This window comes from Dermacentor albipictus, chromosome 1, assembly GCF_038994185.2.
Source record: "Dermacentor albipictus isolate Rhodes 1998 colony chromosome 1, USDA_Dalb.pri_finalv2, whole genome shotgun sequence".
In the NCBI taxonomy this organism is placed as follows: Eukaryota; Metazoa; Arthropoda; class Arachnida; order Ixodida; family Ixodidae; genus Dermacentor; species Dermacentor albipictus.
In genome coordinates this window covers 46454260-46469694 of record NC_091821.1, presented here as the reverse complement: position 1 = coordinate 46469694, position 15435 = coordinate 46454260, and the positions used below count along the sequence as shown (strand labels likewise).

The 15435-nt window shown below is 45.9% G+C and overlaps 1 protein-coding gene across 3 annotated transcripts in view; it reads right to left on the bottom strand.

Moving 5' to 3' along the window:
* Nurf-38 (Inorganic pyrophosphatase Nurf-38) overlaps window positions 1–15435 on the bottom strand; it is a 77520-nt gene that overhangs the window by 36308 nt on the left and 25777 nt on the right. For all 3 annotated transcript variants that reach the window (XM_065437052.2, XM_065437070.2, XM_065437061.2), the window contains exon 6: window positions 6144–6270. In XM_065437052.2, the coding sequence (XP_065293124.1) occupies window positions 6144–6270 (127 nt within the window). The remainder of the gene's footprint in view (window positions 1–6143; window positions 6271–15435) is intronic.

Below are 15435 nucleotides of genomic sequence, written 5' to 3'. Positions count from 1 at the left end.
CATGAGCGTTGCCTCAACCTACATGGGAATGATGGAAAGTACAGGCTTCGGATTCACTTCGGTCTTTAGACTTGTGGCGTTTGCTTCTGGCGCAGTAAACAAAGCTATACTCAAATATTATCGCGTAAAATCTAATTCTATTTCTGCAGTATGTTATGTAATGTACAACACGCTACATAAACTTTGTATGAATTTGAGATGAAAGTATGGTTTACTATGGTTTGTAACCAGGACACACCAGGGTATGCATACTTGTGCGATTCTGTTCTCAATTTAACGCCAAAGAATAATTATTTATTCATTTTTGTAACAGCAAAACAATCGTGCATGTACTTATATAAAAATACTCACCAAGTATTTCTGTAAATAAAAATGTTGTATTGTGACAAAGCGTTGCGCCCTTGAGCGGAATGCTAAAAGTGTCGTCTGCTACGACGCCTGCTCGCTGCAAACGCAAGACTTTTCTCGCAGACGACAGGCACTTGCGAACTGTCTCGCTCTTTCGAAAGGTTGCGTCGGCTGTCACGATTGCTGAACGTCTTCAAGTACTTTTAAGCACATCTGCTGCAGTGCTAGCTAGGACGCTAGTGGCCTCCTACGAGTATGCTTCATCATATTTTATATTGGCGTACCGCTTCCGAAGCGTTACAGCGTGGCTTTGCGGGTACCCATTGTGCGACACTAGACTACAGCTCGGAAGCAGCTATCTTTCCTACCACAAGTAAGTTTGTGTTCTCAAAGTCCTAAAACACGCATGTCAATGAGCACATAAACGAGCACATAATGAAGCCCTCAATAAAATTTGATTTTCAAGCCACTAGAAGCACAATTGTATATATCTTGTATCAGTAGTGCCTTCTTTGTCCTATTCTGAAGTTTCATAAAGCACGTAACGCTACAGTGTCAACCTAACACTTAACCAACCAAGGTCCAAACGCTCAAAACATGTTCTTTCAACGTTTATGATGCCGCCGCTTTCTCGTCACGGCTTCGACGCCACACCGCGACACAAGCATCATCCCAGTCGCTGGCCCAGCGCGCTATCGCCACTCCGAGCAACATAACAAAGGCAGAGAGCTTTGCCTTGCACTGTCCCACTGCAGGTTATAGCAATTGCGCTTGGAGCGAAACCAAAACTGCCAAAAAAATACTTGTAGACTAGTTCGCCAGTCAATAGAATGCCAATCCGAAGCTTGTACTTCCCATCATTCCCATGATGGTTGAACGATCGCAGCGCCTGATTTGCCTCTAGGTATACTAATATGAAACTCTATGGGGGAACCCGTTTCAACAGTACAGCACCAGCAGCATCGGCATCAGCGTGAGCATTGCGTATGGTCATGTTCGGACTCTCCTACTATGTCGTAGGCCTAGCGTCACCACGTTGATAGCGATCGGCGGGAGCTGCAAAGTTATTGGTGCTGTGATTGTGTTGTGCATTCGCTTTGCTGACAATGAGTTCTCCTGGACCCCGCGTTAAAAAGAAGCGACGCCAGTTTTCGCTCACAGAAAAAGTGGACACTTTGATGCAGCTGAATGCTGGAAGAAAGCAAGTCGACCCGTGCAGGGAGCGTCAACAATGGCAACGTGATCAAGGATCGGGAAAAGATCATGAAATTGCATTGAAAGTCACAGCTGGCTCCCTCAAGAAAACGCTTGCGACTTGGCAACTACCAGAACGTCGACAATGCCGTCCTCACGTGGTTTAAGGATGCCAGACAAAATGATGTGCCCTTGTCAGGCCCAATTTTCAAGAGAAGGTGGTACAGTTTGCGGCCGCCGAAATGCGCGTTACTATATCGCCATCGACATTAGAAAAATGGCCGCCTCGTACGAGCTTCTAGCCTAGCTGCCGTAACTTCCTCCATGTGCATACCTCCACGTTGTACATGTAACCAGGCGCTGATGTAACCTAGTCTACCGCCCGTCTTCCTGTTTTCTGCATTTATTCAATCAGCATGGAAGCACCAACTGCGAAAACACACCGAGTCCACCATGATGCCGCATTTAAAAGGAAAGTTATCATGTGCGCAGAGACAGACGAAAATCGAGTGACATTACAGGCGTTTGGAGTTCCCGAAACTTGCGTGCAGGACTGGCGCAAACAGAAGGAGAATATTTTCGCCAGCAAAGCAACAAGGAAGGGTTTCAGTGGACCGAAGCAGGGCCGCTTCGCCGAAATAGAAAAGCTGCTCGTGGAATACGTGCAAGAGCATCAAGCGGCACAGTAGCCTGTGACAACCGATCTGCTCAAAGTGCGGGCGATGCAGTTAGCCCTACAGAAAGGGCCAACTTCAAAGTGAGCAGGTGCTGGCTATCAAATTTTATAGAAAGAAAAGGCTTTTTTCTTCAAAGGCAGACAGGGATATGCCAAAGATTGCCCGAAGAATATGAAGAGAAATTGCACAGTTTTCAGGGGTACGTTTTGAAGTTTCGCCATAGAAACGGCTACCACTTCGGTCAGATTGGAAATGCCAATCAGACACAGCTCTACTTTGACATGCCTGCCACCACAATCGTTGAAAAGAAGGGGGCGAAGCAAGGGTGCATTTTGTCTTTTGGCCACGAAAAAAACTAGTTACCGCAATGCTTCGTTGCACTGCGAATGGGCACAAGCTACCCCCATATCTTATCTTCAGACGGAAGGCACTCCCGAAAGGAATCGTGTTTCTTAGTGGCGTGATTGTGTGCGTAAATGAAGAAGGTTGGATGACCACGGACTTGGTCACTGACTGGATTGATAACAAGTGGCGGAAGAGACCCGGCGGCAGTTTAGGTCTGAGTGGGATGCTTGTGCTCAACGCTTTCAGTTGCCACAATGACCAGCGCATCAAGGACAAGCTGGCTGCATGCAACACCGACCTTGTCGTGATACCCGGCGGCACGACATCGCAGCTCCGGCCACTTGATGTTTGTTTGAACAAGCCTATGAAAGATAGAATTCGGGCGCTCTACACCGAATTTTTTTGGTCAAGGAAAACGGGTGCATGTTAAGATCGAGAGCTTATTAGAATTGATTAAATACAGTAGGCATTGGGCACATCGTCTGCGGTCTCCAAAGTAAACCTACAAGCGGTAATAGAGGGCAATAGTTAGGTTCACTGCTGTGTTATTGTCGATGAGACTGCGCCATGCAGTGACTTATCTCCGGTGCGATCTTGTCGCCTTGTCTGAACCTTGGGATAACCACCTCCTCCTTCTTGCTGTAGGAAGGAGATATGACTGGCACTTCGCTTTTTATGGACGCGTGTTCAGTTTGAAACCCCTTTTTTTTTTTTTAGTGAGGGTCGATTTGCTGCTTACATTTGTAATACGATGCACAATAAAACGGCGTATCAGCTGTTTTCGAAGCGACCAACTGCCAGGCCTAGCATACAAGCTTGACTGATAGGCCTAGTTACCATAGCAAGAGCCAATCAGAAGGCGCCTCTCAATGCATTGGCGCACTGAGCCAATAGGAGGGCCGCGTGCATCGCGAGCTTCGTCTCACCATCCCCTAATTGCTTTACATTTGCGCTTTTTCTATGCAGCCATTAGAGAGTTTTAGAATAGGGGCCCCAATATTTTGGGGCCCCAAAGAGCTTTGCGGGTGTTAGCTTTGGGGCACGCAGGAGTGAAGAGTTTTAGAATGGGGCTTAGCGTTTGCGGATAGCGTCTTGCGCTGACAGCGCCACTACGGCGTCTAAGAAAAACGATTAAAAATAATTAAATAAAATTAATAAATTAATAAACAAAACCAGCTTTACGTGCCTTCACCAGCCAAGCTTAGCCATGTTAGGCCTACAAGCCATAAAATCCACAATCGAATTCGGAATCAGCGGTGTCTAATGAATGAATCTTCATAACACACGCTAGTTGACAGAAAGCGATAACCGCAGTCACTTCTCCTAGCTTGCGAACTTCATGCGTTACCGCGAATCGAACCCAGTTTGGTGCTAGGTTAGAGCTGTCGCTTCGATGGGTGCCGCCATGTTTGTTGACGCAAAGCTTTTCGGAACGCTATTTGAGCTCCCGCTAAATCGGTGAAATAGTGTTCCCAATGCAAAATCCAAACGCAGTTTGCGTCTCGCGCATGCGCAGTGGCTTCGACGCTATTTCTTTGGGGCCCCAAAACGTTTGGGGCCCCTATTCTAAAACTCTCTATTGTCGGCGAGGATGCAAGGAACTGAAAGGCAGAACTTTGAGCTTTCAAACAATACCAAGATGGCGGCACTCAGCAGCGGGAAAGACGTGAAATAGCTATGTGAACTCCAGTGTTTCTGCGCGATTTTGGAGTCGTTTTTCGCCATCCGCGCTGACAAAATAATTTTTTTTGGACACTTAGGGTGTGTGTTGGGGTAAATCGTTTTAATACAGTGTAGATTAGGCATTACAGATGCCGAAACAAGTAGTTCCGAAAAATATTCTTTTTTTTTCGCGATTTTCGGTTTTTGAAACCCGCGTCCCCCCTTAACAAAGCTTTAATATCGGTCAGTGTTGCTTGCCACCAACGTTGATGGATCAACCAAGCTTCGACCACTCATGATTGGAAAAAGCAAATCGCCGCGGTGCCTATAGAATGCACTCTCTGTTCCAGTGACCTACAGATCCAACGGGAAAGCTTGGATGACAAGCGAACATTTTGTAAAGTGGCTGAAGTCCTGGGACGACAACCTGGTAAGCAAAGGCAGAAATGTCTGCTTACTCATTGATAATTGTTCTGCTCACCATTGTAAGGTCAGCGTCAGCAACATTGAGCTTCGCTTCCTGCCACCGAACACAATGTCGGTGCTGCAGCCTTAAGACCAAGGTGTCATTCGTGTACTGAAGGCGGGCAACAGAAAGTGCCTTGTGCAACGGCTATTACTAAATCTTTGCACTGGCCGGGAGTTGAAAATTGACCTCCTGTGTGCATTAACGATGTTGAATGTGTCGTGGAACGACATCAAAAAAGAAATGATTCCAAATTGTTTCCGTCATTGTGGACTCGGTGTTTCCTGCAAGGCTGGCGCCAGATCATCTAAAAATTTTGTTGAACCCCTCGGCATCAATGAACCACTCGAGGAACTCGACGATTTGTTAAGACAGCTGTCTGAGTTTCCGGATGCCGTTTGTGATAAGACTGTGGCTACTGACTTTGTCTCCGTTAACGAAAATGTTGCGACTACCGGAGAGCTCGCTCATGAAGACATTGTTGCCAATCTGGCTTGGGATATCGCTGGTAACAGTGACACCGAGGACCCAACAAGTTCCGACCTGCCCACGTGTTCTGACGCACTTCATGTGCTGAGTGTTGTTCGCCACCACTGCGCATTCATAGAAGGCTGTGTGCTCAGCTGTTCCCAGTCACTTGTCAACGTTGAAAAGGGTATCCTAAGAAATGCTTTCAAAGTGAAAAAGCAGAAGAAGATCGGGGACTAATTTCTCGCGCTAATATGCCCGTGGTTCAAGTATTTAGAAAGTAAAGAACACTTTTTAATGAGGTGCATTTTGTACATTGTAAATTTCTTTAAACATTCTATATTGAATTACACGATATATCGAACTAATTCCAGTTTTTTAGCGAGTTCTATATATGCGGGTTTGACTGTATGGAGTGATACTATATGAGAAAAGCCTGCGCTATGCTTTCAACTGCACTAGGCCACACACGCTATGAAACAGATAGGTGAACATGCTTATAGCAATATGGCAGGTGATGATAGCTGTAAATGCAATGTGCGATGACCGCAAGAAATTTGCTGGTACTGGAAGAGGAAACCGAGTGCTTGACGGCATTTTCATGTGACTGAGTGCTTCATACCTTTTCTTGTTCACATGGGATCTCGCAGCCAGAAAACATATCATACGATCGCAGTTTGGCTAAAGTACCGAACATTAGTGCCGAAAAATCATTTTTTCCAAAAATATATTAACCATTCAAAAGAAGCGTAACTGCAATGGGTCATTTTTTGTGTTTTCAATCACGAACGTTGGCGCCAGAAAATTGTACGAAATGGGATTGTATGAAAGAGCTTCTACTTTATTCGGTATAACAAAGCTATTCAGCATCAGATGCAACTTCATTATCTTTGTGGTTCGAATAATAGCAGAGAATAGCTACACAGTACTAGTATAAGCACCTCTACAGTGCTGCAGAAAAATGTAAAATAGTCCTCACGCACCATTTAGCTCCTTGGCCAGGGGATCTTTGACATCAATAGCAAGCAGCTTCCAGTCAGTTTCCCCTTCGTCTACGAGTGCCACGACACCAAGGACCTTCACTTGAATTACCTCGCCTCGTTTGGCCACCTGGAATAGAGGAGGACGTCATGAACCAAGTGTATTAGTTTATACACACTATAATGAAATCTCAGCTAACATTTACACTACCATTACCACTACCATGCAAACCATTACCACTACCATTACCACTACCATTACCACTACCACTACCATGCAAACAGTCTACTGAATACACAGTATATTGACATCAGTACTATTTATTAGGCTTGTGCAAATATCCTACATTCCAGGCATGTACCCAGAGGAGGGCCCGAAGGGCCACCCCCCCCCCCCCCCCCCCCGAAAATTAAGCAGCATTCACTCCCCTCCCTTCCCGCCCACGCCACCACTTGTCACACACATTCTTAAAGTGTCGACAAATCATTCTATTTGGCGGTCAACATTTTCCTGCCGTTTACAACGAAAGCTGTATATGACTAACCTTCCGTATTTTTTTCAGCTTCAGTCAACAGAAAAAATAATTATGTGGGCAGATCCTGGTGACAATGCAGAAAGGGTCCACTCAATGGCACAGACCCCTGTGGGCTCAGGAACCTGCATTGTGCCCTTCGGGATCATCGGGATGGGCCCACGTATGGGGAGTGCTTAACGCCTGCTTCACCTCCGCCGCGAGTCGGCCCGGCATTGCATTACCTTCGGGATGCACCCACGTATGCAGAGTGCTTAACGTCTGCATCACCTCCGCCACGGGCGGGCCTGGTATTGCACTATCTTCAGAATCGGCCCACGTATGGGGACTGCTTAAGGTGTATCCAGACGACGGACCACGGACCTGTTTTGGCCCGCCCACCCGGCGACACGTCACACTTACTTCCGGTCTGTCAGGGCCACGCCGGGTCTGCGTGAAATGCGAAAGCATTTTTTCTGGCAGCAGCCCACGAACTTTTTAGGGCCTTTGCAGTTACCAGGTCTGGCAACAGTGCAACACTGGTCATTTTTGGCAGCCAAATCGGCAACGCCACCATACACACGAGCTGCAGCGCGCCGACAAGTTGGTTTTTCACAAGCTGCTGCGACCATGCATCGTGGTCAGATGACGCCACATTTTACTTCTTGGCCTTGGTCTAACAATTTCCTACTTTGTAGGACAGCATCTGGGATGACTTCTTGAGGTGTCCGAAAAAAGAATTAATTTCTGTGGATCAAGATTTGCAAGGAGATGTCCCATCGCAGCATCCGCCACGTTAATCTCGGAAGCAGTGCATTGCAATGAGTTCGCGGAGCTACAGGGTTGGGAGTATCTCTACCGGGCCGTGCTGTTGTCTGCTCTTTTGGCCCACCGTGTGGATACTGTCACGAGCAAGGCCAAGCATGGTCGACCCCACGTGACCGGTCCGCAGCCTGGTCTTGTGGTGGTCCATGGTCCGTCATTTGGTTAACGCCTGCGTCACCTTCGCCGCAGGTCGACCCGGCATTGCACTATCATGGCGCCGACCCGCGGCGGAGGTGAAGCACCTTGCTTTTCGCTTGAGAGCTTTGACTGTCATCAGCTTTCGCTGCCATTCCATCTTCAGAGTGGAATGGCTGTAAATTTTTTCACTCCTTTTGAATGGCGGTAGTTATCGGCATCTCCTGGGGTGCGAAGGCCAGTTTTCTCATCGATTCGGTGCCTACGCAATTAACTCGAGTTGCGTTCAGTTGTCACCACCTATTCAACGATGACGCAAAGTACTGTTGCTTCGTTAGTCCAACCATCTTTGTTTAGACTGATCCAGGGACCAGGAAAGGGATTCGGTGTGTAGTCGGCTGGTCTGCATGTTCGTGGAATGAGTTGTGGTCGGAGAAAACGTCAGTTGCATTTAACTTTTCCTTTTGCTTCATTATTTCCTCGAGTGATGGCTCGCTGCGACGCTGGCAGATTGTCGGAACCATATACCCGCGATATGGGTTAGATAAGGTGGAAAATAAAATAATGAAAACAGCGTCCATCTTCAAGCCCTGCAATAACCGTTAAACCCATAAACAATATGACTGTCACCTGTTACCTCTGTCTGGATTTCCCCTAATTGTACAGTACTTTTCACGCAAAAGTGGCAACTGGAAACAAGAGTCACAAGGAGTTGAGAAATTAAGCGATCTACTAAGGGAGAGAGCCATGGCAACAGCCAAACATGAAGGAAAAGCAAAAATTAGCAAATTTAACCATTGTTTGTTAAAATATTTATGGATCAACATCTTTTTATTTAAAAAGGAAGCAGAGAAAACGCCGCTAGAAGTGGAGAATATTTCCGGGTGTTTTAAATAATGCTTCTACAGTTATCGATCGAGCCGTCTGATGTAGCCACTTCCCTGCTGTGCTAATGTGGGTGTTTTTCTAACCTTCCACGGCGGGCGCAGTATGCCTAGAACTGCAGCATCCTGCGCTCTATGCGCTTGTACGGGACTGGTGACCCCGTATTGTTACCCAACTTCCCAAATAACAACAACACGAGTCAGTTTTGGCACTTAAATTGGTAGAGCAGTAAACGAGGAATCCAAAATAACTGTGATTGTTCTGCAAATATATTTCTCTATAATTCTTCCAGAGCTAATTCAAAAAACGCTACAAGAAACCTTTAGTTTACACTTTCACTTGTTTACTTGTTCTTGGCAGTGTTCTTGTGATTTTTTCATTCATATGCGAGTCCATTTGATGCGGTTCCTTGTTTGCCAAATAAAGGAGAGGTGTATCTCATAGGCATACCTGTGAGATACACCTTATTTCATTTCTCTTTTGTGGGTTTACGCATCTTTATGGCGAATGGTGGGCATTATTCATATTTGTACTAGTAAAAGTACCTCCACCCCCCCTCATTCGCATAGAAATGTTACCTTGGGTTGGGCCCACCCCGAAAAAAAAATCCTGGGTATGTGCCTGCTATATCCACTTCGGCCCGAATTTCAGTATTCAAAGTTTTCAAAGCACCTATTCAAAACTAACGAATATACATACAGTGAAGTGTTTTCCTGTATATAAGCCGCAGCCCCCGTTAAAACACCGCGGAAAGAAAAAAATGAAAAATCCATGCGTACAACTCTCGAAGATAACTGCACAGAACACATGAATCTTTGTAAAAACTGATTCCATTCGCGGATGCACGAATCGTCCCCATCATATCTTTGGCCAGCTGCTCTGCTCTGTTCCCCACCTATTCAGTGACACCGATGGAGAAGAACTTTGCCCAAAAATCGTTTTCACATCAGTGCTGCAGTGAAACCATACCTCAAGGCAAAATACACGCTGCCGTGAAGCCACTGCTGAAATTTGCATGTGACCCGTACCCCAATTTTACCATTAAAATTTAAAACATTTTTTTTGTCTGTGCACTTCCAGAATGGAATGGGTTAAGCTCATGGGCAATGAAAAACATCAAGCTGAACTTACGCAACTCGGCATAAACTGCCGACGTCGAGCAGTCAAGGTCACATTTCACAGCATCGCGACGACGCACAGCGCACGAATGTGAAATGCTCCCATGGCCCCAACCACCACAAAACGTTAAATATAGTGAAGCATAACATTGAGTAAGCGCCTGTAAACAAATTTTGTGCGAAGCTGGAGTTGTAAGGAATGTTGAACTTGCATTTTTGCATGAAAATATCTCAGTAACTGCATTCTGAAAATAAACCGACTCCAGAGATGAACCTGTTTCCTTTTTAAAAGAAGTGAGGAACCAACTTTCTTCATTTCATCAGCATCTGGCTCTTATGTCAAGGCTTTATGCAAATCGCACAACTACTTGAATTATTCACTTTGAATTTATTTAACACTAATTACTATTCGCTTCAACATCGATTCGAACCAAAAAAATTGATATGCGCACAACCCTAGTATTTATAAGTTCTAAACGAACTGTTTTAGAATTTGAGCACAGATGACTAGTAGCAGAGTTCTCCCCACCACACGAAATTTACCACCCACCCTTTTTGAGGAGGTACTCGGCAATTAGATTGGCCAATTCAAACAAAATTCCTCCCCCTCCCCCTTTTTTTATTCACAATTCTCAGGACTTGTAGAGGTTGAGAAAATCACACTTTTATAGTGAGCTTACGGCAAAAAACTGGTAGAAAATTGGGCATAGAGAGGAGCCATTGCACTGCTGCACACACAACTTTTCGTTGATGCAACACCGCCATATTGGAACCATCATAAAGAAGAGCGATCCGAGCTTCAGAGAGGTGCAGCAGTGTATTTCACTGTGCAAAAATAAAAGCAAAGGCGAGAGGTGGAAAAACTAGTATCCCGATTCATTACTGCCGCCACGTCGACACAGGAAACACTAATATTCTGACATCGATTTGAATTGCCAGCGCATGTTTTGCTCTCATTTAGACAGAGGTGAGCTCTGCATGTCTTTGTCCGGGCAAAGTTTGGCGATCGCTATAGGTGCGTCGCTGGCATGCGTTAGTTTCGTCAATGCGTCCATAGTGCAAAATTGTTGAATGTACAAGTCAAAATGGCGGCATAGTTGTAAAGGGGAAAGAAGAGAACGAGTGAAAGAGAGGCTTAGTTGCATGTGTAATTTTCGGTCACAAGATGTCCACTCCTCAAAAATTTCTGGGGAAGGCGGACTAGTAGGGAAGTAGGTGCTAATAAAACTCAACTATATCTTCAAACCAGCACTGCAAGCATCATCAATTTAAAAAATGCAGTCTCATGACTAAAGTTACGTCAGTTTTGTGGCATTTTGCGACAAGTTGTGATCGACGCAGAACGCATGTTAAAAAATTAATGAAGTTGCTGAATTAATGAATTGCCACCATTTACCACTTAGGTCTCAAAAAGGAGTGCAGTGAGTGAATATCCACACCATTTCAAGGTTGACAGGCCAGCTTGTGTATTGTGCAGTGCACACTAGGCCCCTAAAGACAGGCTAAGCACTTCACACCCAAGCTGCCATTACCTAGCAGTTCCACTAATAGTCAAAGGCAATTTTTATTCACAGCTTTTTTTTTTTTTTCATCATTGAAAAAAAATCAGCTTGACCAACTAATAGCAATGTCTTTATGGATTTCACAAATTACAATACTATTGCCACATCATCCTCAATGCTTTGTTTGTTAAAGGAATACCGACATATTTTCAACTTGTCATTTTTTTGTTTTGATTTTGAAGCCCTAAATATAACAAAGAAAAATACTAGCTAGCATCAGAGTGTCACAGATAATTTACTAAAACATTTGTTACCAGTTTTGATTTCAGCAACTAGGAGGTGGATGTATGAATACGTCACAAAACACTGGCTTGTAGTCACTGTGGCTATTACCCGCAGGCATAGCAACATCATCATATCTAGCGTTACTGCTACATGTCAGAAAATTTTGCTCTGTGTCAAGTTAATGTAGATGATGTCAGGTCGGTCATTTTAAAAACCAACCTTAGTATCAAATTACAATACCTTGTGTTTCCCGATCTTTATACAGTTGAACTTTGCAATAGCAAAATCGGCGGGGAACACGAAAAAAATCGCTTTGGAGTTATTGCAAAATGAGAGCACAGATAGGTAATGCGATGCAGAATGAAACTTTACTCTCAAAATTCCGTTAGCTTACTTTGGCAAGCTCGCTCGAGGATGTAGAACTGCAGTGCCGACAGTAGAAAGTGTGCCGCATGCATCGATCAGCAGTGGCAGCACTGTCGTGGAGCAGTATTCTCGGTTAACTGCTTTTGGAGATACCATCACTTTTGCGAGATTTTGCATAACTCAGCACTTGACACAGAGCAACAGCGCTCCACACATGCAGCAGCATTTCTCCAGCGCACGCTGCCACACATAGGCATGGACGCGTCGTCCGGTGCCGAGTGCGAAAGTGATTATATCTCGTATACCCAAAGGTAGTCTATCGAGATTACAGCCCCTTCGCACAAATCTATGTACGGCATCAAATCCGCACACTATGCCTGTTGGGTGGCACCAAAACCAGCAAGGAATGTGTATTCCCGGGCAATCACTCACTTACAGACCGATGCATGGCACTCCATGCTGCGACTGCCACCTCGAGCGCCACAAATTATTCCAAGTCGGTGGGACGTGGATTTCCTTGTTTTTGCTGCATTTTTCTTGCTGAGGTGCAGATTACACACTGCACCAGGTGTGCAAAACCGTCGTCACATGTCGGTAACAACATGTTGCTGCTTCAAATGGGCGATCAACAAACAAGATGGCAGTCATGACCTGGTCCAGTGCAATCACTTCTGACACTTCGTTGTTTTTGTAAACAAAAATGGCGACTCCCCCGCAAGTGTAATGTGGTGGTATATTACGCAAGTTTAGTGCAAAGCAATCACATTTGAGCACATTTTGGAGCCTGCTAGCCTTACACGAGTAGGTAATATGCGGGTTTCCATTCCGGTAAATTTTGTTGATGTGGGATTGTAGTACAGTGAAACCTCGTTAAACCGCAGTTGGCAGGAGCTTGGAAAAAGTACTTACTAAACGGTAGTACCGCTTAACCGAAATAGCATGAGATCAACCACTTACCTGTCAAAAACGGAACTCGGAGAGAGTGCGATGAGAGGGCAAAAACATGCAGTATTTATTCACTTCGCGCAACAAAGGTGTTATTTGCATTTGATGCCGGGGCGGCCGAGCAGTGATGACAGCGACCTCAAACTTACTGAAGCTGGAAGCCAGCTTTTCAGCCAGCCCCCTCTTCTCGGCAAACCCGCCCATGGCAGATTCTTCGTTGGCGTTGTATATCCTCCATGCACGGGCGCGGGGCACCTTTTTTGTTGCAGGTTGCTGCTCTTGTTGCGATGATTGCATTCATGAGGCTGACGGTAACGCGCAGCTTCTGCCCCTGTCAGGCCCGAATCACCCATGCTGTCATTCTCCGTGTCGTCCTCATCACTGTCGTTAGGCAAAACTTTGGCAGTTGGAATGCGAAGTTGCTCGGCACTGCCGAGCAACTTCGCATTTCAACTGCCATACACTGTAGTCAACAGTAGATAACTGTCGCGTGCCAGTGCTGACTTCTTCATGCCACATTTAACAGCATGAACGATGTCCTATTTTTCTTCTATGCTAAGCACCCGGTGTTTTTTATCCGAGCTTCAGCAAGACGCGAGTCCTAGCTTGCACGACGCCACGACGCTCTCTGGCATGGCGCCAAAATGGTGTTGATGTTGATGTGGCTTCGGGTGCAAATGCACAGGGCGCTTGGAGGCCGCTGTTCTGATCTCTGAGGCTTGTTGTTCTGCCAGGCCGCCCGGTGGGGACTACGCATTGCCGTGATTGTGCAACGAAAAGTGGAAACACCTACGTGTTAACCGACACGTACACGCAATAAGCTGGTACAGTTTATGGGGATAGAAAATTCATTTCGTTTAATGGCCACTGAGTCGGGAACATGACTTTACTACTTTTAAAATGAAACTACTCTCTATGCAGGTACGGTTTAACTAAAGCCCCTCCATACACGTTTCCGCCGACCAGGTTAAGTACCGCCAACCTGCCCTCCTCCTCACGCTCCTGTCCCACTCACCCCTTTAGCTTCCGGCGTCAAGCGGAACTCACGTAGCTGCAGCTTCCTGTTCCGAGTGGAAGTGACACTATGTTTTTTAGCGTTGTTTACTTTCGCGTCGATGGAGAGGCTTTAATTGCACCAGCTGCGGTTGAAACTGTGAATGCGATTCCATCCAAAAACCACCGCCTATTGTAACCAATGATCTGCTCGTGTTCGCTGCTTCGCGTCAACCTGTGACGGGTTGTGGCACGAGCGACAACATACAGTGGAATGTAGTGCCTGGGTGCTTGGAGACCACTGCCGTTTTTCATGCATTTGGAAAACAGCAACCACGAACCACTACTTCAGCGGAATACAACAGCTTGTCCCCTTTGCATTCTTCTTATGGTGAATGCCACAGCTCTGCTAAGCATGCGAGGCGTCTCACCATCGTCTAACAGCCCCGCAGCGCAACTCCAGGAAGCGGAAACGCCAGAACCGGAAATTTTTAAACCGGAAATGCGGGAACCGGATTTGGTGTGAGGGAAAAGGCGGTGCACAACAAAGGTTGTCGCTACTTAAGAAAGCAGCGGCGGCGCGTGGATGGAGGGGCTTTAGGTTTAACGAGGTTCTACTGTACGACATTTCGTTGTCGAGAGGTATAAAATGCATTGAATCCTATGAGCGGTCGCCAGGGATACGAAAATATTTCATTGTCGCGAGAATTTCTTAGTTGCAGGATTTCGTTATAGCGGGTTTCAACTGTACTTGCTAACTGTGTCATGCTCTTACGTGTCAGATGTGTGTGGTACAGTTTATACAATGTAGAAAATATGTGGCAGTACTCCTTGTAGAATGGAACAGGTTAAGCTTGCATGTAGATGGAAAGCATCAAACTAAATTTGGGCAACACAACATAAACTGCCGACATCCTGCGGTCAAGGGCACACTTCACAAGATTGCAACGACACACGATGTGCACATGTTCACACACACCTTTTCTTTCTTGACTAGTGACTAACAGTGGATGGTACGCTAGCTCGGGTAAGCCAAGCAACACGCTGTGCTGGTGCTACATGACTACATGACTGCATGCCATCAGTGGCACCGACTGGGGTGAAAAACTCCAAACACCAGGCACACGCTCTAGACTGGCCATGATAAAGCAAGCACAGTTGTACAGTCGAATTTCGTTACTTCGAACATTCCGTTTATTCAAACTGACACTGTGGTCTCATTCAAGTTATGTGTATTCCAATGGGTGAAAATGCCCGGTAATTCGAATATACTGCATTTCAACAATGCGCACAGCAGTGCACCAAATCACACGGCAGCGCCTCGGACCAGCCTTTCCCTGATCCCACCATAAAGGAAAAGCTTAGGAGAGACCCCTCAACACAGTGTGTGAAAAGGAAAAAGAAAGAAAGTGGAGGAAATTTGAGTGCAGGCATGTATCACTGACTACTTCTGTAAGTGATGGGTGTCCTGTACAGTCAATGACCGATTTTCCGGACCTCCGATAATTCAGATGCCTTCGTGGCACCGCCATGTACCCCATAGAGTCAATGTATAAGATTGTCTGATATTTCGGACACAAAAAATCTTCGCCGTCTGATTTTCCCGACTTTTTGCCATAACTGCAGATCCGAAACGGCATTAATCGAAGCCACCACCACCGCAATTTTAATCCGCAGAATCGTTGTCAGCTCCCGTCGGGGATCTTTAAGGAATGAATATGATTATCTC